This window comes from Aspergillus ruber (genome assembly GCF_000600275.1).
Source record: "Aspergillus ruber CBS 135680 unplaced genomic scaffold scaffold00003, whole genome shotgun sequence".
NCBI lineage: Eukaryota > Fungi > Ascomycota > Eurotiomycetes > Eurotiales > Aspergillaceae > Aspergillus > Aspergillus ruber.
This window is the reverse complement of record NW_024467299.1, coordinates 1-23,647: the sequence shown is the minus strand read 5'-3', so window position 1 is coordinate 23,647 and position 23,647 is coordinate 1. Positions and strand designations below refer to the sequence as shown.

General features: G+C 46.5%; 8 protein-coding genes across 8 annotated transcripts; 4 read left to right on the top strand and 4 right to left on the bottom strand.

Annotated features, from left to right (window-relative positions):
• Positions 1 to 2,635: 2,635 nt before the first annotated feature.
• EURHEDRAFT_374401 (uncharacterized protein) lies at positions 2,636 to 3,422 on the top strand (the record flags this gene model as incomplete). Its single annotated transcript, XM_040778635.1, has 3 exons — positions 2,636 to 2,848; positions 2,902 to 2,937; positions 2,997 to 3,422. The coding sequence occupies 3 exons, from the start codon at positions 2,636 to 2,638 to the stop codon at positions 3,420 to 3,422; spliced, it is 675 nt and encodes a 224-aa protein (XP_040641984.1).
• A 181-nt stretch (positions 3,423 to 3,603) lies between these two features.
• EURHEDRAFT_408625 (uncharacterized protein) lies at positions 3,604 to 4,703 on the bottom strand. The gene has a single exon (XM_040780877.1). It carries the CDS (start codon positions 4,600 to 4,602, stop codon positions 3,763 to 3,765), a length of 840 nt encoding a protein of 279 aa, XP_040641983.1. The 5' UTR covers positions 4,603 to 4,703; the 3' UTR covers positions 3,604 to 3,762.
• A 2,184-nt stretch (positions 4,704 to 6,887) lies between these two features.
• EURHEDRAFT_399606 (uncharacterized protein) lies at positions 6,888 to 7,700 on the bottom strand (the record flags this gene model as incomplete). Its single annotated transcript, XM_040779940.1, has 1 exon — positions 6,888 to 7,700. One exon carries the CDS (start codon positions 7,698 to 7,700, stop codon positions 6,888 to 6,890), a length of 813 nt encoding a protein of 270 aa, XP_040641982.1.
• A 4,578-nt stretch (positions 7,701 to 12,278) lies between these two features.
• EURHEDRAFT_408623 (putative aspartate aminotransferase) lies at positions 12,279 to 14,174 on the bottom strand. The gene is made up of 7 exons (XM_040780876.1): positions 13,857 to 14,174; positions 13,767 to 13,808; positions 13,457 to 13,713; positions 13,259 to 13,404; positions 13,001 to 13,209; positions 12,867 to 12,949; positions 12,279 to 12,812 (listed from the first exon to the last, which is right to left on the bottom strand). The coding sequence occupies exons 1-7, from the start codon at positions 13,992 to 13,994 to the stop codon at positions 12,428 to 12,430; spliced, it is 1,260 nt and encodes a 419-aa protein (XP_040641981.1). The 5' UTR covers positions 13,995 to 14,174; the 3' UTR covers positions 12,279 to 12,427.
• A 587-nt stretch (positions 14,175 to 14,761) lies between these two features.
• Positions 14,762 to 15,591, top strand: EURHEDRAFT_544633 (uncharacterized protein). Its single transcript, XM_040787434.1, has one exon. The coding sequence runs from the start codon at positions 14,810 to 14,812 to the stop codon at positions 15,380 to 15,382; it is 573 nt and encodes a 190-aa protein (XP_040641980.1). The 5' UTR covers positions 14,762 to 14,809; the 3' UTR covers positions 15,383 to 15,591.
• Positions 15,592 to 17,920: 2,329 nt separating this feature from the next.
• On the top strand, positions 17,921 to 20,890 carry EURHEDRAFT_544629 (oligopeptide transporter; the record flags this gene model as incomplete). Its single annotated transcript, XM_040787433.1, has 10 exons — positions 17,921 to 17,966; positions 18,030 to 18,328; positions 18,376 to 18,647; positions 18,705 to 18,907; positions 18,967 to 19,125; positions 19,185 to 19,282; positions 19,373 to 19,705; positions 19,765 to 19,947; positions 20,003 to 20,578; positions 20,630 to 20,890. 10 exons carry the CDS (start codon positions 17,921 to 17,923, stop codon positions 20,687 to 20,689), a joined length of 2,229 nt encoding a protein of 742 aa, XP_040641979.1. The 3' UTR covers positions 20,690 to 20,890.
• A 531-nt stretch (positions 20,891 to 21,421) lies between these two features.
• On the bottom strand, positions 21,422 to 22,396 carry EURHEDRAFT_408622 (O-methyltransferase). Its single transcript, XM_040780875.1, has one exon. The coding sequence runs from the start codon at positions 22,093 to 22,095 to the stop codon at positions 21,562 to 21,564; it is 534 nt and encodes a 177-aa protein (XP_040641978.1). The 5' UTR covers positions 22,096 to 22,396; the 3' UTR covers positions 21,422 to 21,561.
• EURHEDRAFT_205763 (Zn(II)2Cys6 transcription factor domain-containing protein) lies at positions 22,251 to 23,414 on the top strand. The gene has a single exon (XM_040777958.1). It carries the CDS (start codon positions 22,406 to 22,408, stop codon positions 23,369 to 23,371), a length of 966 nt encoding a protein of 321 aa, XP_040641977.1. The 5' UTR covers positions 22,251 to 22,405; the 3' UTR covers positions 23,372 to 23,414.
• The last annotated feature ends 233 nt before the right edge of the window (positions 23,415 to 23,647 follow it).

The following is a 23,647-nucleotide window of genomic DNA, read 5'->3' as shown; positions in this document are numbered from 1 at the left end:
GCTGGAATTCAACATATCTGATGCTTCGACGTGCTAAGCGGCTACAAACTGTTTGTGATGAATTCTGTATGCAGTACAGTCGCCATGATCTACAGCTAAGCCAAGAGGAATGGCGGCAGGTTGATTATCTTCTTACAATCACCCAGCCTTTTTATACCTTCACAACCACCCTGTCGAAGAGTAAGGATATCACTGTCCATACCATTTTTGGTATCTACAACAAACTGTTCAGTCATCTAGAGAAATCGATGGCAAAGCTTGCACGAAAGAAGGTCAACTGGAAGACAGTGATGCTATCTGCCCTAAAGCAAGCCAAGTTGAAGCTATCCCAGTATTATAGCATGACTGATGAAATCCCTGGTGATCTGTATGCAATTGGTACAATTTTGGCCCCGCAAAATAAGCTTCATTTCTTTTCAACCAAGGATTGGGAGCCATGCTGGCGCGTATGATACTGCAAAAGCCTTGAGGATTGCCTTGTGCCCTACCAACAGCAATATTCAGATACACAGCCTAGATCCAATGGTCAATATTCGGCTGATCAGGTCTCTGATATTGATATGCTTATCACATCAACTACAGCCTTCCAGCCACAGATGGACGTCAACAATGAACTTACACGATATCTTGGAAGCAGTATGCTACTCACCCTGACCTCTTCTATCTCCCTTGCTTATCTTATTTCTAGGCACTCGTCTGATCAATCCGCGGCTTTTCTGGAAGGATCAACAGCATGAATTTCCTATCCTTGCAAGCCTAGCACGAGATGTGCTTACAACACCTGCTACTGGTTCTGGTGTTGAATGACTATTCAATTCAGCTTGTGATATATGTCACTACCGTCGAGGCTCTCTCAAATCCACAACAATAAGGGATCTTATGATGTTTATGTGTACATCAAAATTTGATATTGAATCAGAGCAGCTAGCCCTTGTTGATGAATACCTCACAGCCTGGGAGATCCAAGCAGCAAGGGAAGAAAAGGATGCACATAAAACAGGAGATGAATTCAATCCAATTAGTGATGATGAGGAAGATGCCCCAGTGACTATATCCCTGCTGCTACGGCTGCCCAGTGAGTGTGTGCCCAGTAAAAGGCCCAGGATTGATATTACAGAGGACCAGGAGGCACTGAATGAACTAAATAATGAGAACAATGAGGATGAAAATCCTCTGCCTGACAACAGCAACCTGTATGGCGAAAATAATACTCGGAGGCGAACATCAGGACGGGTTCCAAAGCGTCTGAGGCGAGATGAGGATCAGTTTGTGTATAATAAGCCTTAAAGAATAGTAGGATTAGAAGTAGGATTAGAAACATGAAAGCTCTCAGCTGATTCCCTACTAGAATTATTTGCTCTGATCTCTGCCTGAACTGTAAACCAATTACACAAAATTACAGACAGGATGTGCATAAAATATGCATATCACAGGATTTCCTATGTTTGCACTGTTTGTGGAACCTGAGGTTCGAGTCGAACCTGCCAGGTTCGATTCCAAAAATCCTGAAGTCGGATCGCGACTCCAAGGCCTTGGAACCTGACCCTGAATCTTGGCGGTTCTGAGTCGAATCGAACCTGACGAGTCGCGACTCCTTACGAGGTCTAGGCCCCACCGCCAACACCTTGGCATGAGTGGTTTATTGAACTATTTTCAACATCCATTTTATTGTGGCGTATTGTGCAAGTCTTATGAATTATGTGAATGCGCTAACTCTCATGTGGTCAACAACAGCTTGGATGATGATGACGGGCCTACTGGGCGGGAAAATCCCCTAATTCCTTTAGTTTCTAGCAACAGATCCACCAAGAAGGAACTGCGCGTTAATTCTACCCTTGCTCCAAGCTGTTAAGCCTTTATTAAGTTCTAAATACAGGTAGGTTCAAAACCAGCTTCACTGGTCCATACTCATCTTTGATTTCTGGGTCCCACTGCCAAGGCGCCGAGCGCCAAAGAGCTGGCGATTCGTCCAACCCAAACCGAACCCCCGAGTACGACCGCGCGCGCTGGGTTCTGTTCGCTCGACTCGACAGCGACGAAGGGATCCGGAACTATGTGCGAGAGGTCATTTTCCCGCACAGCTCGTCATGGACTGGATACCTGGTTTACCTGCGCGAGGATAACTACGGCCGGCTTCGTCGCTTGATTATTCGCCTTCCGAATCTGTGACGGATTAGGCTGGGTTGTAAGAAGGTGCAGAAAGATTGTGCGGAGCTAGTCCGTGCTATTGCTGCTCACCCGCGACAGCCGGAGCTCGAAATTACGATATCTGAGACAGATAAGCGTAGGGAGTTTCACTTTGCAAAGGCTGTTTCTGGACCCACAGCCTCAGCTGCAGACGCAGACGGGGACTTTAATCTCAGGCACTCCCCTGTATCTCCAGCCTCGCCGTGATAATCGGTCCCTTCGCTACGCCGAGCGGGAATAATGAGCCCATGCGCGCGGTACAGGGCTTGTTCTTCTGGTGCCCGCGGCTGCGTCGCTTTAGGATGACGAGGAGTGGCCGTACTGGCACGACGGACTCGACTGGTCTAAATGGCGATCTTTATTTGTTGGACCCCAGGTGACATTTGGGAGATACGGGCAGGTTCCCGGCGGATTGGTCGGTCAGTTCGCTGGATTTGCGACATCGCTTATGACGCTAAGAGTTCTCTCGTATGCGGGCCTGAATGATGAAGGCCATGGCAGATGGCGCGAGGGTCTTGCGAGGCTTCTAGACTCGTTTAAGTCCCTGGAGATCCTTGAACTGAGGGGGTACTGGCCGAATCGGGCTAACACGATTTGCCGGCATGCGGGGCTCGGAGAGCTTACGTCGCATGTGGATGAGATTCCGGCAAAGAAACGCAGGGTTCTTAGTGTTGAGGATTGGTGGTTTTGGATCAACGGTGACCTGGGCTACAGGTGCTGAAGGCTGATTTTGAGAGAAGTAGGGAGTGGGTAAGATACAATTCACACCTGCAGTGTAAACACTGCGTACCAATGCAACAGACTAACAGAGGCCATGGGACATACCCCTCTCCTTCCTCACGACTCTAGCCATCCGCTCCAAACACCCCCCCACCCTAACCCTACACCTCGAGCTCGGTCTTCGCGACATCAAGACCCCACTCAGACCAAGTCTGTCCACCATAAACGCGCTCAGGCTTGGTAAACTTTTCTTCAATGCTCGTCGCCAGGCCGGGATTGGGACCAGCAGCTCATTCCGGCTTATCCTCTGGACGGGACGGTCGTACCCTTGCCAAGGAGAGCCTGAGCGGGATTATACTCGGTTCGCGGAGGAGTATAAGGCCAGGTACAGGATTTCTTTGGCAGATAATGGTAATGATAATGGTGAAGGGGTGTTGGAGGTAAGGAGGGTTGAGGGGAAGAGTTTGGATATTCGGGAGATGGCAGTTAACCCTGCTGGGGTTTTTAGGGGATAACGGGACTTGCTGGTTTTGGATAGGGCGAAGGGGAGGGAAGGGATTATTTTAGCCCAGTTCAGATTTATCAGCACTTTAGTTACTGAGATACTACCTATAACTATGTTACCTAGAGTTACGGCTTTGGACTCGGTTCGGGGGAAATGTACCCGACCCTGTTAAGCAGGAATAGTCAAAGATCGGATACCGGTATGCATGACGAGTTCTCAATTGATCTCTAGGGGGACAACAGCAGTGATCTAGATGGTAAAGAAAGACTGTTCTACTTACAGATAGACGGAAGCAGGATTCACATCCGCACACGAACACTTTCATGCCCCTAACCCGAGAAGAAGACCCTCTAATTGATCTTATAAAACCCCCTCAACCCATCAAACAACTTCCCAAAGATACCCCCATGCCATCCCCTCACCTCCTCCCACTCCTCCTGCGGCATACAAACACTAAACATCCTCAACCAACCCCCTACTATGAAATCCGCATAGCAGGGTTTATCCCCCAAGATAAACGGTCCCGTCTGATCACGAACAAACAGCCTCGCCAGATCCCCCAGAGTCTCCTCAAACGAGGCCATAATCCCCCGTCTCGCCTCACCAGTGACATTGAACGCCTCAAATGAGGGCATCCCCACCCGCCGACAGAACTCTGCCTTCGACGCCTCCGCAGTCTCCGGGTTGAACGGTAACCCCATGACGTTCAGGATCGTGTGCGCCGTAAACGCGGCGTCAACATGCGTGTTGAATTCAGCGTAGCGGATATACTTTTCCAGTCTCGCAACCTCACTAAGCTCAGAAAGCGGAACGAGCATGGCCGTATTGCTAGTCCGGAAATCCAGCTCTACACCCTGAGGAAACAAGTCCCCGCCAGCACTGGGATACGTCTCGTGCATGTACACCGCGATATCGAAAGAGTCGCCGATTTTGGAGTTTGTGGCGCTGTCAACAAGTACAGGGAGGGTGTAGAATTCGCTCCCATCGGCGAATTTGCGGCCTGCGGGAATGCTCAGCGATTTGCGGGTTTTGGCAATGTCTGGCAGGTCGACCCATGTTGTTTTGTAGGGGATGGACTTAAAGTTTAGGGTTTGGCGGGTTTTTGTTGGGTTGGGGGAGCAGGCGTTCTCCTGTACGGGCTCGCGCATCAGGATGTCGTAGACGGTCAGTGTGGGAGTGGAAGTAGACATTGTGCATCAGGCGGCTGGCGAGGATCAGTATGGGTGGATATTTGAGAAGTTTTGAGGATGTGGTAATCTCTGCCAATCTGTAGATGAAGACGTCAAGTACTGTACCAGATTTGTATGAGATGTTGACAAAGGGCGGATGGAGAGGCCGCGAAGGTCGCCAAAATAAGGTAAACCCCGCCTTAAACCCTAAGCCTTCTATCATGTGGAACCTGCATTTTATGCATCGAGTTATGCTGTACTATTCTCTGGGCACGCACTTGATAGCATTAGTGCGACCCTATTACTGTATAAAGCTCTGTTTATCTTCTTTCTATCTAAACACGTACCATGGTGCTTATTCACGCTTGTTATTACGCCATACCCAGTAAGCCGCACACTAAGCGGGGAGACTTCGCTTGATTAGCTAATGGTGAGGTCTCCCGTCAAGGTATACTACACCACATACTTTGCCTCCCAGATGAAGTGCTGCGCGTGTCTTTGGTCCATCTAAACGAACTGTCGAGGTGGTAGAGTAATCAAATCAGGCAACTAGAAAGCTGCTCGGTCGCTATGGCACACTCGCTTCAAAACTCTTAGCCTCGGATGCTTCTAGCTTTCGAGGGCGCCGTCCCACGAACGCGCGGCGGCGAAGCCTCGACGCGTCCGTTTAGGACGCCCATCGCCAGCATCCATTGGTGACCTAGTGCGAGCTTTCTGTTTTTCAGCCATGGCGGCTAATCATTCGATCGGGGAAACTTGGATCGTAGATCTGGAGATGATTGGAGACCCATGGGTTGAGAAGAGTTTACAGCCATGTGACTTTCCTGGCTGATATTTGTTCTGCCGTTCCGGTCAATTAGCCAGAAAAGCAAGCAATGACTAGGTAGTTAATAGGAGAGAAGAATTTTCTGATTATATTTGTGATGCCGTTTTTCTTTTTGCAAGTTATGTGGATACATACCTGGGCTCTTGTGACTCCACTCTAGTTCTCTTGCGCGGGAACATCATCTTTCTTGTTTTCAAATGGCTGTCAGCAGGTAGTTCAGAATGGACTCGGTGCTTATACATTAGCCGCTCCTGATGCGTCCGACCTTCGCGACAAACCGGGCCACTAATGAGGCTAGCATATCCGCCATCAGGATATATCAAATGAAAATGGCCATAGACATTGTGAATCTTGAAGATGTGCTTGACACTTTGGCTTCGATCATTCGAAAAATTCTTCGACAAGCAATCCTGATGACTAGATCGATAACGCCATGAACTTAGTTATATCAGATATGAAACTACTTTCCTTGATCATTCAATATGTAAATACAACAAATCAGCTAGGTGTCATAGAAGCGAGAGCAAAATGGCTAAGAACATTCTAAACAGCAGGAGTTCCAGGCACAAAATAATCAATCATCCCCAGAATGAAACAGACTATAAACCCAATTTCCACGAGTACGAAAACTGTCAACTAGAAAAACCTGCAGCTTTTTGCATAAAAGTAGCAGCTGGACCTTATAGGTTCGAACCGACGTTGGGTTGGCTTAAGCCGCGATAGTGTTGATGTTCGTGCTTGCGCAGGTTGTGATGGAGCTGATGCTGGCGTCCCCACTGCTTCGGGGATTGGTGATAGTGATGTGTATGAGGGGGGATAGTACGATGAAAAAGGATATGACGGGGGAGGGGAAGTGCCTGGTTGGATTTGTTAGTCCGTTTTCGAATCATGGAGACACGTGCTTGGACGCTTGTCACCCCATTCAAGATCTCGTTCGTTCTGGTCGTATGTAAACGGCATTTTGCTTGCTCTCAGATACATTGAAACTGGAATCCAGTGCGTATATTCTTCGAGAGACAATTTTTGTGATGCAATTCTGGTGGCCAGATCAATAAGGTTCCATCCCCAGACTCACGATCCATTGGTTGCGGTAGAACACATACTGTGTCAAAAGGATATCGGCAGGTACATAGGCATTATTCAAAATGATATGTGAGGTTCTCTCCGTAAATGGTGTATTCTATTCCAAAGACCACGCGTTCCCGCGAGAATGAATTACAGTGCCGCAGACCGGGAAAGGCACCAGTACAAGCTTAATGCTATTTCATGATTGCAAGAAACACGTAGCTATTTAGATAAAAAGTAATAAAGTTCTAACACGTTCAATGCATATATGGTTAGAGAGCAACAGCAAGCTAAATCATGAAGAAAATAACCGCATAAAAGTAACGGATAAGGAAATAATCAAGGAAAGCGCAAAATCATTAGGATGTATGCTAGAATGTCATACCATAGCCGCCACAAAGTCTAACCTCCTCTGCTAGCAAATAGCAGAGTCGAGCCACGAAAGAAACCAGCCCAGTAATGGGACGTGAGTACACGTCTGCACATAAGCAGGATATGGAGCCGCAACTTGAACTTGATCAGGAGTAGAGGCATGAGCGGGTTCTTGTACTGGCTCTCGCTCTCGCTCTAGCTCTGACTCCGGTTCCGGTGCTGGCTTTTCTACTACAGGCTCTAGCTCTGGCTCTGGTACTGCCTCAGGTTCAGGCTCCGGTTCCAGTTCTGGTCCAGGCTTGGGCTCGGACACAGACTCAGGATGAGGCTCAGACGCCAAAATCCGTTCTGGCTGTGGTTGTGGCTGTGTCTCGACTACCTGCACAGCTTCTGTGTTCGTACCTTCCCTACCTCGACGTGGAATAAATATAATGCATGTGCAGACTATGGTGGTTACGATCCCCAGCAAGATGAATATGCCAAGTATCCAGGCCACTTTTCTGTTGCAGCAGCCCCTTCTTTTCTTAGGAGAGTCTGGCGAGTCAGATGGCTGATGTGCATATGGAGACGAGGCTTGGCCGTGCTGAACATTACCGAGCTCCGGATCTAGCTCTGATGGTGGTGTTGATATTGGCGTGGGAGAGCTTGAGCGCGATGAGACAGCTTTATAGGAGGGAGGAGGGCTTGATGATGGCGTATATGGGGATGATACCGTGTAGGGAGGGGGAGAGCCTGGTGGGTTTAGTTTGCTATTGGGGCTTTTCCCTTTTCCTTCTCTTGTCTCAGGAAGCATACCTGCATCCCATATGACAGGTTCCCACTCCGAGAATTCGCTTTGACCGCTCGCATAGACCATTTTCTTTTTGCTTGGAAGAGCTTGTTTGGATGAAAGGTAGGGATAAACGTTGACAGAGAAAGTTTGACTGAGGGAAGATACAAAATATCTGCTAGGCAACCTTTCTAGGCATTCTATGACGCAGCCTTGATGGTTAGATTAAGATGGTTCCCAGATAAGACATTGTAGCAACGAAACCCAGACGACTATGATTGCATTGAACCATTATACTTGCTCCTAAATGGTTCTAGTACAAGGAACAGCCCGATTATAGCTTAATTCAGGTAACCCGACTAAGGATTCGGCTGCTCTTCACTCGGGTTTGGTCTTTTCTCTAGTTAGGTTTATCTAGTCCCATATGACTGACATCACTATCCTTAATAATTTACCATTTAGGATATTCTGTTATCTAGCATGAATGTGCTCGTAATTTACGTGTACATTAGGGTCACCATTGTCTTCACTAGGTACGAGGAATTCGAACACATTCGATTGTTAAAATTAAGACGAAACAAATACACGCACTAGTATACACTTTGGGACCAGACTGCAACGGGATACTGGGTAGAAACCAGCAAGTCGAGAATAAAGAGAGAGATAAGAAGTAATGGGTTCCCTTCGCTGGCTGGCACTGGAGCTAGGACTGACTGATAAACTCTTTATTGGAATTTGCATCTGGAAAAAGCTTAAGCAACGGCAGACGTTTGATGCTGTACCGTGGTTAATTTAGCTGGGGAGGGTAGCTAAATAGCGAGCGTTTCCAGAGCATTCATGGACACAAAGGTCGTGGTGCAGACTGTTGGCCACCCAATCCTAAACTACCAACATCACGTATATTCGATCAAAACTCATGTTCTGACTCCAACTCCCGCAAAAAGCAGTGGCGAAATGAATATGATGAGTCTATTCGCTTTCAAACAGGAACAACACGATGTGACGAAGGATCTTTCGTAGCAATATCGCTGTCGAGGTCAGAGTCGGTCATGATGGGTCAGTGTCTGGTTGAATTTTTTATTTGGACTTTCTTTCTTCCTCAACGTCATGTTCTCTCTGTTTTTCTTTTCTGTAGATTTTTTAAAAGCGTACCTGAGTCCTCCTGTTTGGGACTTTCAGACTGCCAGTTCATGATCTGGCTCCTTTTTATCATCAGTCATGACTTTCCTGCATGAGATAGAAGTGAATGGGGCTGTTAAGAACATGATACTTTAAGATAGGAATCACAGGTGTCTACATGATATAATCTTGATAAGTAGATACAATGTCGGATTTCTCGAGGCTAAAATTGAAAGAACATCATTTATAGCGCGAATGACAGGTAGAAAAAAAAAAAAAAAAAAAAAAAAAGTCCCTACGCTTAATTTCTATTATTTCTAAAATGAATGAAAACATAACACGACAGCAATACCCAGACATCAACATCATAACGATCTTCAGAGCTCAAAAAGTGTAGCGGGTCCAGAGCGCTGGGGTTTAGACCGGGGATGGTTGTTTTCGGGTTTGATATTGTTGGTACTTGGGAGAGCAGCAAAGAATGCTCAAATACCTGAGATTAGCTCAACATATGATGGTTCTAGTCACTAGAGATTTTGTAGAGCTCATAGAAGCATACAAGCAAGCATGGTATTAGAACCATAAGAAAATAAAAGCAAGACCACCAGGGTTGAAGCAAATAGTCGACACCGCAACAACAGCATCTGTTCTAAAATTGCCCATACTTGATGGCATATACTGCCACACCAACGATAAATGCAACCAATGCTGCGAAAAGGATGGAGAAAAAGACACTCATGTGTACACATGTGCTGCTACTGCAGCGGCGTCTTCGGTGATCCAAAAATTTATCTCGGGGCCGGGCTCGTCTTTTCGGGCGGATTGGCGTTGTTGATGTAGTTATTGGTATTGAAAGCAGTTTTAGCGATGCATAAGAAATGGGAGCATCTAGTTAGTTGACTCATTAGTTAATGCTCCCCTGGTCGTATTTGGGGATGTCGAGGACATGCCCGATGAATCTGCATCTGAGTCTGAACCTTCATTATCGCCCCATTTGGGCTTTTGTTTTTCTACGTCGGTCATGGTGTTGGCTATCTGATGAAACTAAGAGAGCGTGTAGGAGAAAAAGAAGTTGTGTCTTATCTCTATGATGTAATGCTGATGGTGAGATTAAAACTTATGCTGAAAATTTCTGATTAGGACTTGAAAATTAAATATATTTTGGGCATATCTAAGCGGCCCTAGTCAGCCCTTCACAGGTCCACACAAAGCTTACAGTCCCTGTTATGGAGATTACTAGGGCTAGTCTTTCTGGAATTCCTAACAGAATGGATCCACAGCTTCCCTGTGACAGTAATAACGGTTTTCACATTATCGTCCGCCAGCGTAGGGTATTAGCGTTGGTGTCGAGGAGAGTCAGTGTTCTCCGCTATACTTTGAGGTTTAGATCTTGACGCAATTCTAATGCTTATATTGGTCATTACTTGAAATTTTGGATATAATCATACAAGCAACAAAGCAGTACATAAGGAGTCTTGTGTTGATACACAAGTAAACCTAAGAATAATACTCTGCATAGCACTCACCCTAAATAGAATAAATAATGTTCATACCTAGACTAGGTAGCCTGTCAATGGGAATATCGATAGAAGAAGAGGAAGAAGCTAACCCATCAACAGAGAGCTATATACAGTGTGTCTGTCCGCGTAGAAAGGGGCTAAACCCGTGATTGACGAATGATAACTTGGTCCTTTGATGCTTGTAGTCTCCGCCATTTCTCTATGATTTTCTGTCACAGCGCTCTACTAGGATAATGGAAAATCCAACTCATGGGTTCTACCTAGGTAGCTATCGACGAGAATAATCAACATGAGGAAGGAAGAAAGGAGGTGACGCCGTATTCATCAAGAAAGCAAACAACTGCATCTCACGTGATAGCCAGACAACATGACCAGGCCGTCACACTGGAGAGATCACCAACATGAATATCCCATTCTGGCAAGCGTTGCCCGAGATGCTCTTACAACACTGGCCAGTGGTTCCGACGTTGAGCGGTTATTCAATTCTGCTCAGGATACTTGCCACTACCGCCGGGGCTCACTAAAACCGAAAAAATCAAGGAGCTGATGTTTTTTATGTATACAACAAGGTTTGATATGGAATCTGAGTAGCTTTCCTTGATGGAAGAATACTTTACTACCCAAGAAACACAAGCAGTGAAGGAAGAAACAGATGCTTGGAAAAAAACAAGATGAATTTAGCCCAATCAGTGATAATGCTCTTGCAAAATAAGCCGCTAATTCTCCGGCACCCGACGCTGGGGAGGAGCTAACTCTCATGGCTGGCACTCGAAGAACCCTTCGCATAGAAGCAGCCATGGCATGGAAGACTGAATGGGCCGCTACCACTCACGGGAGCTTCCTCCGTTGTTTATGGAAAGAGCCTTTGAAAGCACCAATGCAACTATACCAAGGCCTACGCAGAGCCGCTTCATCAGTTCCCATCCAAGTGCAGACCGAGAAGATAGCGTTGGCCAGTTACCTTGGTACATTTAATGTCATGGAATCGACTGAATGCTCTTGCGGACGTGGCCCTCAAGACATACGCCATATTCTCATCCACTGTACAAACCAGGCAGGACCCCGGTTGCGCTATCTTATACAGAGATCAAGGCGGGAGCTGGATCACCAGGCCTACCTAGCACAACCATACTTGGTACCGAATACGGTGTGGTTCATGCTTGAGACAGGCCTCCTGGGCCAGTTCCAGGCTCTACCAACCACATACCGAATCACAGTAACGGACATGAAGCAACCGGCAGCATAGCACAGTCAAGGTTATGCGCTTGCAGAAGTAGGGACAGAAACGAGGTAGTATCAAAGAGGCCCATGGATCTCCATGACTATGGGAACGGCAGTACGAAACCAGCATAACGGAACATACAACATGCGGAACAAGATATCAGGATATGTAGATATGTGCAAAAAAGTGACGATGTATATAGCGATTACCATTTCGGCGGCTTACCCGGCCCCCCGCAGGACCTGCCGCCACTCGGCCTACAAGGCTGACAGATGCGTGTATGAACAACAACAACAATAATAATAATCACTTCTTCATCGCCCACTGTCAAAGTCTTCAACGTCTCCCATGGAGCGATCCATTGACGTGGCGAAGCTGACTAGGGTTATTCGTGGTATTTTATAGTGTATCATCATTGTAGTCGCGATGAGCATTTCTCTGAGACCCGGAGCATGTGCTGCAGACGTGGAGACCCTAATCACATTATACATTCCTTCGTTGATACTCGTTACATTATCAAATCTTTCGTCGACGATTCTGGTGCGAATTGAATTTCTGGGAATGATGTTCGGGTTAAAAAGTGCCAGACCAGAACATCGAGGTAGCGCTGTATACGGGTACAAAAGGAGATGAGTAATGATGAAGACTTTATCAATTGATCGAAAGTGCGGATCCCCGGCCAAATTTGTGACTCTTTCAATCTTAGAAGGTTCTCAAATGCGTTTGTCCAACCAGTCTACTGGGGTGGGGGCAACATTAGGCTTGGGTATGGTGTGTAATACATCAATAAAGTTGGTGAGACCATACCCGATACTTTCATTCTGCGGTGCGACCTTTGACATTAGGTTGCCGATGGACCTGTATAGAATTCTCAATGAAATAATAGCAACAATCCGAGCCACCTCACGAAGAACCTGCCGCAGGTGCAATCTTTACGTGATCGGCCTTGAAAATACCTATGCAATCGCTCGAACAATGCGCTTAAAGCCTTCTTCCAGCACGTGCTTAGGATGTGCGATTACAATGCGAAACCATCCTGGCTCTTCGCTAGCGTAAGTCAACCCGGAAGTGACATAGACCTTCTCTCGATGCAAACATTCAAGAATATCACCATCGGTGGCGGCGCGGTTTCGGGTCACCGCGCCTAGATGAACCCACACAAAAAGAGCGGCGTTCGACTGGCTATACGGAATCCCCCGTTCCTTGAGAAGTCCGGTGATATGACGATAATTGTCCGAGAGGCGAGCTCGGTTCAGAGAGATAAAGTGTTCTGTGAAAGAGTCATCTGCTAGGAGTTCGGCGACTGTGTTATCTGCCAGACTGGATGGGAAGCTGAAAAGTCTATCACTGCATTAGTACTAGTAAGTCATATACTTAAGCTGGGGCCAACCATACGAAATACTCTCGCAGGCATCCAAAAACTGCTTGTTTGACTGACTGATCAGACAACCAATCCTCAAGCCTGTTGCACCGAAGTCCTACGAAACACATTAGCATCTATCACTCTAGCGAGGATTCATGTCACTTACCTTGCTCATACCCCAAATGACATGCAATTTTTCGGGATTCATCAAATTTTTGGCCTCAAAACAGAGAGCTGATTTGAACGGTATTGGGTTTTCAAGCTCAAGATTCTCCCAAACCGAAAGAGCGTAGAGCTCGTCAGAAACCAAGTGTATGTCAAGATCATTGCAAAGCCGCATATATGAGCATAGAACTTCTTGAGGGTAGCAGCGACCTAATGTGGCTGTCAGAAATGGCAGGGCGTAGATAGACAGATGACAAACCGAGAGGATTGTTTGGTGAACATAAAAGAATAGCCTTGACTATTTTTCCTTCTTCAGTAGCTCGTTTGTAGGCTTCCTTGAAACATTCAACCGCTTCTAAGCTGAAGGGGTCAAGCCCTTCAAATTGAATTTCAAGGACATTCACACTGCATATACAAAGTTAGGTTCGTAATTACTTACGATCAAAAATTAACTCACCTGGCACGATTGCCAAGCATGGTTCTGAAGGTAGTCCAGTACGGACGTCCAATAAGTACATAATCATCAGGATCACATAGGGACCATGCGCAGCACTCGATCGCATTACTCGCGCCTGCAGTGACTACCATGTGGGAAGGAACAAGTGTAGTATGGGGCCGGAAATGATGATTCAAGAAATGGCAGAGCGCTTTTTTGAGTTTTATAGAGCCCGAGAATCCATCACCATATGTCAGTGCATGCGATTCTACACTTAGCTAAAAATTATGTTAGCAAGGATACATTCTCTATAGGGGACGTCAAATCCTACGTGAGAATTGATGAACGCTTTCATTTCCTCCTGCATCAGTGTCTATGGAGCTTGGTTAGTCAGGCCCAGATAGCGCGACCTGGATCTCACATTTTCCGCAAGTCCAATGTTGACGATTCCCTGCGGGTTTGATTCGGGGTTCCATTGGTCCTTGAGTACATGAAAGAAGGTAGGCATCTTAGTAGCAAGATGCCGTCCACGTGATGAAACTCTGCTCTGCGCGGCCATAATTGATGGTGATTGCGGCGGGAAATTCAACTCAAGCAGGCGACAAGATCCGAAACAAGAATCAGTTGACGAGGATCACGATGACGACGTGGATGACTGACTTTTGGAGGTCAGGGAAGATAAATGGGGTTCTTTTAAATGTCTATGAGACTGAGCCCCCTTCGATTTATTTCCTCTGCGAGATTTTTCCCGGCGGAAGCTTTTGACCCGAACGAGTGTCCGTTGCTCCCAAGGGTTGTCGGAGATGATAGCTGTTGATTTCCGACGCCACCTTATAGCTCCGTGCCGATCTCCGAGGCAATGACTTGCTGAAACCGTCGTGAAGTGCCGTCAGAAAACCCGCAAATCACTGGATGTCTCTTCGGTTGGGTCATTTAGCGTTCAGACGTGGTTTATTTTCCGATGAAGCGTGGTAGTACTATTCTTGGCTCGTATCTAGTTGTATAAATCATAATAAATCCGGTACAACTTTTCCAGAGCTGCCCTAAGTCCAACAATCCAATAGAATATACTATACGGAGTACTCAAATTTCAAATTTCTTTTCACCTACTTTGCGGCAAATGTTTTTCAGTGGCAACATTCAGAAAAGGGACGGTCCCCAAATTACTACAGGCGCTCCAGAATGGCGACTACAACGGACCAAAACCAGCCTACTAACCCTTTGCACCGAGAGTCTTCCGGCAATAATACGGAAGAATTGCAAATTCAAATGGGATACTCGTCCCCACATTCATCAGCAACACAATCACCTGATATCTCCGGAGAATATCCAGAAGGAGGCACTCAAGGGTGGCTATGTGTTTTTGGAAGTTTCATGGGCCTAGTCAACTTGATTGGCACATTCCAGGCGTATCTCGAAACACATCAATTGGAGCAATATGGCTCGGGGAAGGCCGGTTGGGTCTTTGGTCTATTTACGTTTCTGACCTTCTGCGGCATCCAGATTGGGCCAATCTTTGATGCTCGTGGACCTCGGCTTCTGATATTGCTAGGATCCATCCTAGTCATGGCAATGATGATCAGCCTTGGTTTTTGCAACAAATCCTGGCAGCTTATTTTATCTATTAGCGTCGCTGGAGGGTTAGGCACCCCGCTCATCTTCACGCCTGCGATCTCTGTTATCGCCCACTTCTTTTTTTCGAAAGCGGAGACTTGCAACCGGAATTGCAGCCAGCGGTGGCTCCATAGGCGGCGTGATCTTCCTCTTGTCCTTGAAACCCTCATTGGTAAGATAGGATTTACTTGGGCAACTCGTGTAGTTGCTCTCATCTATCTGGTTTGTCTCACAACTGCTTGCCTCTTGGTCACTTCGCGATTGCCCTCAAATCCATCTCAAAGAAAACTATATCACCAGATCTTTGGGTCTTCCGAGACCCCGAGTTTCTGATGACGACCCTGTCAGCCTTTTTTATAGAATGGGGGCTATTTGTTCCTATATCCTATATCTCGTCTTACGCTTTGGCAAATGATGTACCTACTCGGCTTTCGTATCAGCTCCTAGCGATTCTGAACGCTGGGTCATTTCTTGGACGGCTAATCCCTAGTTACCTTGCTAATTTACTGGGTCACTTCAATACGCTTATTATTAGACATCGGCAAAACCCAATCTAGCATAAAATATATATATATTTTTTTTGTCATTCATAAAGCTGATCATGACACTCTAATTAGGCTGTTGTCCTGTTGCTGGGGCACGCCTGGGGCGTGGTCTCTGGCCAAAAGGCAAGTGACAGGCGCCATCGTGTAGTCTAGTAGTAGTGTGTGTGTGTGTGTCTCTATTTAACGTCGAGGGTCGGGTCTTTCCATGCCTCTACAACTCCTTGAGAGCCTCGGAAGCGGAAGAGCCCTGGTCCCGGTGCGGGACATACGACGGGCAGATCGGAACTGCCTTTCTTCTAGCTAAACTACCATCTATCATCTAAATACAGGTAGCCCCCCGCGCGGGGGGTTGCTTGGATTTTTTTTTTTTTTTTTTTTTTCCAACTGTTAAGCAGTAAACTGCGCATCTTGGGGTTTTCTTGAAAAGGAAACCGAGGTGGGAGGAAAACAGGAAAGAGGGGGATGAACAAAAGGGAAAATGGGGGGAGAGAGAAACGCCTGATAGGAGGGGGGAGGGATGGAGGAGGAAGGGGGGGTCCGGGGTAAGCCTATGAGTTCCCAGATTGATGTGTTTAGCATCCTAATAGCGTTTACAGATGGCTGTGTAAAACTGTGATTTCCTCAGCTAGTCTGCGTATGCAGTGAATCCTGTCTTTTTGGTAAGGATGTCTGATACTGGTTGTTGGCCCCATGGATGTGCTTCTGCTTTGCGACCCTCACGGCAAAAATAGAAGTGGGAGGGGTCTTTTCTGCGGCCACACGAGCATACCAGCAAAGCATCATCATGTTTAAAGCGCTAACGGTACTCTGCAAAGTCACCATGACCACTCCTGGCAGCAAGGAGGCGGCCCAGAGCCAGCTCCCGCAGCCGTGCCTTCTTTTCCTTTGGGCCCATCTGTATAGACAACCATTGACAGTGGTCAGATTAAATAAAGCTATCTCTCAAACTCTTCCCTGGCCTGTGCCTTTGGGGTAGTGATTGGCACACCAAATACTGCAGCAGCGCGCGATTTTGATCTGGTTTTTTTTCTTCTTATAAGCTTCAATAGCCATTTGCACTTGAGCTTCCTGAGAAAGAGACATTTTATATGATGATGGTGAAAATATGACGCATTGAAGAATGATTGTTGGTAGTTGCGGAGAAAATGGTCAGCTCGACTGTACTCAAAAACGCGGCCTCGTCATCTGCAACCACAAAATCTACATGGTAGTATGCGAACACCAATAAATAGACTTCCGCCCATCAGGTATCGTTAGACCGTATACATTGCCAACTTGGTGATAACTACCTTTCTTGCCATCATTTCAAAATGTTGTGCAGATGTCTATGTAACTGCTAGGCAAGCCTTTGGCTCTCCCATCTCCACTGCATTTTTTGTTTTATCAGAATCTATTTAGCCTTCCATTCACTAGCTTCATTCTTAGAATACTACAACATGAAATCTTGTGTTTCCGCAAATTTTACAGCCAATCTGATGCATTGGGTAAACTGGTAGGGGCTATGTCATTTCTGTCCCTCATTCAAATAGTAAAACCATTTGAGACCTGACTTGAGCAATTCGAAGTACGTATCAAGATACTCTCTAAATCTTTTGGCAATCAAGGTTGGGTGTTCATTATCAGAGCAGTCACACTTTTCTTCTGCTTCTATTTTCCCTATCTTTCTCATAGTTCTATGCCATAAAAGGGTGAAATTGCCGTCGTAGTTGCATTATCCGAAGTATAAATTCCAAGTCCGATCACGTATCCGATATGTCCGGTTTCTCCGTCTACTTCTGCCGTCGCTTGACCTGGCCGATATCAATCCAAGACAAGGGGGCACTGGGCCACTAGGGACATATGTCCGAGTTGTGGGAATTTGGTTACGGGTTACGCACTTTAATGCCTCACTCAGCCCTCCCCCCTATGTATCACCAAATCTCGTGCATGTTAACATCTCGGCAGCTTTGCAGTTGCGTCCAATCCATAACATCACCTTTTATTATTGAATCTTTGAGTCTCTAACGATACAGCCTTTGAGATCTTGAGACTGCGGTGGACCTATAAGAAGAGCATGTGCCAGCGCACGAGAATACATGACGATCTCGGCGTAAACTTGTGTAATTTATATGAACAACCCACATATCAGTTGCTGGTACTTTCCGCAATACTTGACCCTCCAATTGACGTGCTGCTCTGGGACGTTTGAGCTCTCGCTAGAATCCATGTGGGGACGTAAGACTGTTGAGCATATAAATACTTTGATCTTATCTGATCCGATTTTACCCCCTCAACTCTATTTCTCAAATTCTTTTTTCGTCTAAACTCAAGGGGTCCTTGAATCGTTATGGACAAGCAACATCTCCCTTCAGCCTCACAGGCTCAAACTCCCGGTCCGCTCTTTTCACTTTCCATTTACCTCCTTTCTTGATACAAAGAGTTGACTCAATTATTAGATGATGTCAATTCAATCGATGAGGAGCTTTCTGCAGCCCATATAGTTTTGGAAGATGAGAATGCAAGCCAAGGTGCTCTAACTCTTCGGATGTGGGTCATCGGTGTCGTGTTTTCCATCGTTGGCTGCGGTTTGAATACAATTTTTGAGCTGCGAAGCCCATCTATCAGTATCGCGAAGTCAACGGCCCAATTGCTGGCTTTCCCGGTTGCCCGTCTCTGGGACCGCTGGGTTCCAAACTGCGAGGTCACAATTTGGAGATGGAAACTCCGTTTGAACCCACATCCATTCAACAAGAAGGTATGTTATCAATTTGGATAGAAACACTACAGAACTAATGACCACAGGAACATACGCTTATTTTCATCATGGCAAACATTAGCTTCTATACCCGAATGACTGTCGATCTTCTTATAGAACAAAAGATGTTTTTCGGGAAAGAAACTGGATGGGGCTTCGAGATAATGATGATACTAGCATTGTATCTGATTGGTTTTGCGTTTTCTGGACTTACTAGATCAACTCTAATAAAGCCTCGGGATATTATCTGGCCCGGAATTCTCAGCACTACTGCTTTGACGGGAGTTTTACACCGTCATGGGGGGCTTGAAAACGCAAGGTTTGTTACTTCAATCTCACCAACCATCGCGATTGTACCTAACTGGTTTTTGGACAGTTCATCAAGTTGGAAGGTTTCGGGCTTTACGTTCTTTTCTGTCGTGTTCTTTGCGTCTTTCTGCTGGTACTGGCTACCGGGCTTTCTATTCCCGGCATTGAGTTACTTCAGCTTTCCCTGTTGGATAAACCCGTCCAATCGCCTGGTTAACCAACTGTTTGGTGTATCCTCTGGCATGGGGCTTTTGCCTCTTACTCTCGATTGTGAGTGTTTTTGAACCCTTGAGTTTGGCGATTACTAATAAATCATTTGTATTGAACAGGGAGCCAAGTAGCATATGTTACATCTCCGTTGCTTGTGCCATTCTGGGCAATCGCAAATGTCGCTATCTCGCTTGTGTTCTGGGTATACATCGTGGCCACGGCTTGTTATTACATGAACGTATGGAATGTTGGGTATCTGCCGTTCCAGAGTTCTAGCAGTGCGTCAAATACTCACTCAAATCTCGCTTTTCGAACTATACTGATGCTTGCTCCCCAGTCTATGATAACACTGGAAATATTTACAACGTATCCAAGATCCTGGCAGAAGGCGATATGTTCCAACTCGATGTTTCCAAATACGAGAGCTATTCACCGGTAAGAGACCACCTGTTTGTTACGCCATAGTATCTTCAAGCAGCCATCGAAATGCGCACCAGTTTCACTAACATTACTACCTGTCTTTAGGTCTTTATGCCCATCACATACGCATTGAATTCATTCGCCCTGGCCATCGCGACGTTGGCTTCGCTCATAGTATGGGTATCTCTCGAGCATGGCGACGTGCTGCTGGCAGCTATGAAAAAGCCTTGGGATATCACCCGAGCATTATGGTGGAACGACTCAAAGAACGTGAAAGAGATACCAAAGAAGACAGAAGACGTTCCTATGTGGTGGTATACTGTCTGTCTTGTTCTAGGTCTGTTTTTTGCTATCTTCTCGATCGAGTTTTGGGATCTCGATCTACGATGGTATGGAGTAATTTTCTCTTTCCTAATTAGTGGTATTTTCTATTACCCTGTGAGTTTAGTATTCCACCTTTTCCAATAAGCTCAAGCAATAAGGCTAATGTGGCGCAGGTGACCTTGATCTACGCTACTGCCAACCTCAAAGTCGGCATTGAAATCTTTTGCCGAATCGTTGGTGGGTTCCTCTGGGAAGGCAAACCTCTGGCAAATAACTGGTTCGTGGGACTGGGTTACACGACAATCTTGAATGGACTCTCGTTCTCTCAGGACATGAAGCTATGCTCCTATTATTTTGTATGCTCAAACCCCGAACGCTGAGTTGAGCCTGTTGAGTTAACGATATGAACAGATAAAAGCGGAAGTGGTATTTCTAGTACAGTGTGTCGGCATTGGTATTGGGACTATCGGTCAAGTCTCCGTCATGAACTGGGCATTGGGGCATATCAAAGGGATTTGCACCACCGACGCTATCAATGGATTTTCTTGTCCATTCGCAAGGACTGATTTCAACACCAGTATCATTTGGGGGGCTATTGGCCCACGTCGATTCTTCTCCGTCGCTTCCGGTTACAGAAGCCTCTTTTACATTTTGATACTTGGTGGTACTCTTCCAATGGTTGTGAATCTCTTAAAGCGGAGATATCCAAAGTCCATGTGGAAATATGTCAATGTGCCCCTGTTTCTAGGGGGGTTAAATTATATCCCCCCTGCGACTGGCATGAACTACGGCAGCTGGGCTATTGTTGGTCTCGTCTTCGGGTATTATATTCGAAGAAATCACAACGCGTGGTGGCGGAGTTATAATTATGTGCTCGGCAGTGCCTTCGATTCTTCAGTCTCGTTAGCTGGATTGGTTATCTTTTTTGCAGTGTTCTACACAGGCGTATCGCAGGATTTCAGTTGGTGGGGGACGGAAGTTTACAAGGTGATATTCCATTATGCTTCTCAGTGGCTATTTGCTGACTTAAGAACAAAGAACACTTGCGACTACAAAGGATGCCCAAATTTGTCTCTTCCGCAAGGTGGGCACTTCTAAGGTTGACCAGTTGGGTAAGTTTTGCTTGACTTTGGGTTTCGGTCACTACCAGAAGCTCAAAGGTTGCCTGTGCAATCCCCTGGATGTTGAGAGACCGGGATATTCATTGCCATCAAGAAGCAGGCTTCAGTATGAAATGGTAGATCCCAGTTGGAACTTCTTGAAAACGCACTGTGGTTGTGCATTGGAGAGGAACAAGACTACTTCAACGTGCTGATTCGTGTCTCAAGGATTGTAAACACTGAATAAAACCCTCTTTCTCTATTGTATCATACACTTTTCATCTGAGAAAGCGCGATTGGTATAATCAATATTCCTGTGTATGTATCATCTTCAGATTCATAGCAAATGATGGGTGTTAGCATGAATCTTCCAGCAGTGGGCTCGCTGAGAGCCTAATGTTTGCAAAGATTATCCACTGGTAAGAAAGGTATTTGAAGGGCTGATTTCAAAGAGTAAACATGGCTTGTGTGATCATGGTGTAATTTTCTGAATGATCTTTCCTATACGAAGTAGACTCGGTAAAGTAGGGCAAATTCTTTTCGAACTAGACAATAACTCTAACCATGGGCAATTCTAATTGACTTTCCACTCATTAGCAACTACTAAGGATTATCTTATCAAGGAGTTGGACTGAGACACATTGACGAGGCGACAGGTGTCATGGTAGAAGAACTGAATTAAAGCCCAAAATTATACGCATAGTACGGAGTATGAGCGAGCAAGATTGAGAGCGAAATATTCTTATCTGGTTAGGTCCTCGAGGCTCAGTAGTCAAAAGTCAATCACGTCACTTCAATCTTGACACAATCATAGCATCCTATAGAATATTTCCGTGAGCTAATCATTGAACGCAAAAAAGCACACGGGATTCATACTGTTTCTCCATTTGGTAATTCGTGGGAAGACATATACGAGTCGTAGATCCCATTGTGTGTTTTGGTTGACACGTCGCTTTTATTTCGCATCACCCAAGCCACGTAATCCTGGGCGCATGAGCCAGATACATTGTCTGCAACAACATAAGCACCAGGGGCTAACAGGCCTCGCTGTTCACATATCCCCAGGTCTTTGCGGTACAATGCCTCCGCATGGTCAATGAATAGCATGTCAATCCGTTGGTCTGGCCTCTGACTGCCAAAAGCCAGAAGCGATTCTGAACTTGGACCGGGAATAATGGTGACGAAGTCTTGTAATTCGGCTAGCTCGATCAGCTTTGACGCCACAGAAGCCCATTCCGCATTCTGTTCAAAACTGTAGTAGCATCTTCCGCCTTCGTTGCGCACAGCACTTCCGAATTTGATTGCTGAGTATCCAATGTATCCGCCTAGCTCAGCCATGACCTTCGGTTGGGTCTTACTGATGAGATCCGTTATAATCGTTCCTCGTTCTTGGCCAATCGTCATCAGGATTTGGTTCTTTTTGCTCCAGTTGTCAATTTCTGCCAGAACTGCCTCCGGTTGGCCATGCAGTTCTTCAAGGTGAGGAAGACTGAAGATGTAGCGTAAAATTTCTTGCTCTCTTCCATCCTGTTATGAATGGTCAACAATCTGAATCTTTTCTATGCGTATTGATCCATGTCATGGTGAATTCCTCAACCAAAGGGTCAATCTAGGTAGTTAACTCACGCCAAACCATACTGTTTGTGCTGCCTGAATCGGTTCCATGGCAATTATTTCCGTTTGATATTGGTAATGCGAGTGAAATGAAAAAGAAATGAAGATGAAAAGCCCCTATGGACCAACTACACTTTATATGTTAGCCAAGATCAGTCACTATGACCTCGCAGATGATGGGGTTCTCACTCGCGTACTAAGTATTCCGTATACTACAGTGATCTTTCCCCCGAGAGTTGATCTGCTAAGACCAGTTCTCCGTTTGCAGCCGATCCGCCACCGGAGTTGTGGAATCCATACAAGAGTGGCGTGTTCGGACATAAGCCCATTCCCGGGCCGTGCGACTACCGTAGACTCACTTTTTTCCGAAGCGTCCAATTCTCCGTCTGTTTTCTCTGCTCTTCGCCGATACGGGACTCGGTATCCTACAAGTATGAACCAGCAAGGAGAATGTAGTACACCCATACGGAGTGATGCTCACACACTACATCAACAATCGGCGTCAGGAAAACCAGGTCCCACGCGTCGAGCGCGGAAGCCACGGAAGTGTCTTAGTTGCGAGCCCTGCAGGCATTCCAAGTTACGATGTGACCGCCAGCGTCCCTGCGGTGCCTGTCAGCGACGGGATTGTGTTTCGGCTTGCTCTTTTCATCGCTTCAATGGCCCCCTAACTCCGGGCGTTGAGCGAACTTCACGTTCGCCGAACCAGCTGCAGCCGACCTTGCAGCCGGCCGGCGGACTGATCACCCCACATTTGGTTCCGTCGGTTCAGAACATCAACGAAGATCCTGTGGCACCTCAAGGATCGCTGTCTGGAACCCAAGACTCGCCTTCTGGTCATGCCCGATGGGACGCGGTCTTGCGACGTCCTACCGTTGACCGTAATGAAACTTCATCTGCACTGGAGAGTCTATTCGTGCCTTCCTCGGTCCCACCTGTGATTTCCAAAGAAATATTATTACAACAGTTACCGTCCGACAGCTTTTGTGAATACTTAATTTCGGAATACTTCACGCATCTTTCTCCGCTGTTTCATATTCTACACGGACCCACAACGGGCGAGTAGCCGACGATCGGATCATCAAAAAATCAGCACCCACAAAAAACACGTAATTTTCACGCGTTAATCAACCGATAGGGGCCCTCTGGCACCTATAAACCACCATGGAGGCACAGAGACCCCGTGGTGGTGGTATATCGCACGCGTTGCCCCCCGGAGTGGGCAACGTGGCCTCCCAGCTCACGGGAACGCCAGACATGCCAGGCACCCCAACACCAACCCACCGGCGATCCAGGAATGCGATGCAGCCCATGCTCAGTGATAGCAGTGTGGAGGTTATGA

What these genes read in the sequence shown, in the direction of transcription:
- EURHEDRAFT_408623 (XM_040780876.1), bottom strand. Translation starts at nt 13,994, where the DNA reads ATGGCCGCGCAGAGCAGAGTTTCATCACGTGGACGGCATCTTGCTACT. An exon ending in AAGCGTTCATCAATTCTCAC is followed by an intron (nt 13,714 to 13,766) that starts GTAGGATTTGAC and finishes CATAATTTTTAG; the next exon opens with CTAAGTGTAGAATCGCATGC. An exon ending in TCATTTGGGGTATGAGCAAG is followed by an intron (nt 12,950 to 13,000) that starts GTAAGTGACATG and finishes TGTGTTTCGTAG; the next exon opens with GACTTCGGTGCAACAGGCTT.
- EURHEDRAFT_408622 (XM_040780875.1), bottom strand. Translation starts at nt 22,095, where the DNA reads ATGACGATTGGCCAAGAACGAGGAACGATTATAACGGATCTCATCAGT.
- EURHEDRAFT_408625 (XM_040780877.1), bottom strand. Translation starts at nt 4,602, where the DNA reads ATGTCTACTTCCACTCCCACACTGACCGTCTACGACATCCTGATGCGC.
- EURHEDRAFT_205763 (XM_040777958.1), top strand. Translation starts at nt 22,406, where the DNA reads ATGAAGATGAAAAGCCCCTATGGACCAACTACACTTTATATGTTAGCC.
- EURHEDRAFT_544633 (XM_040787434.1), top strand. Translation starts at nt 14,810, where the DNA reads ATGGGCCTAGTCAACTTGATTGGCACATTCCAGGCGTATCTCGAAACA.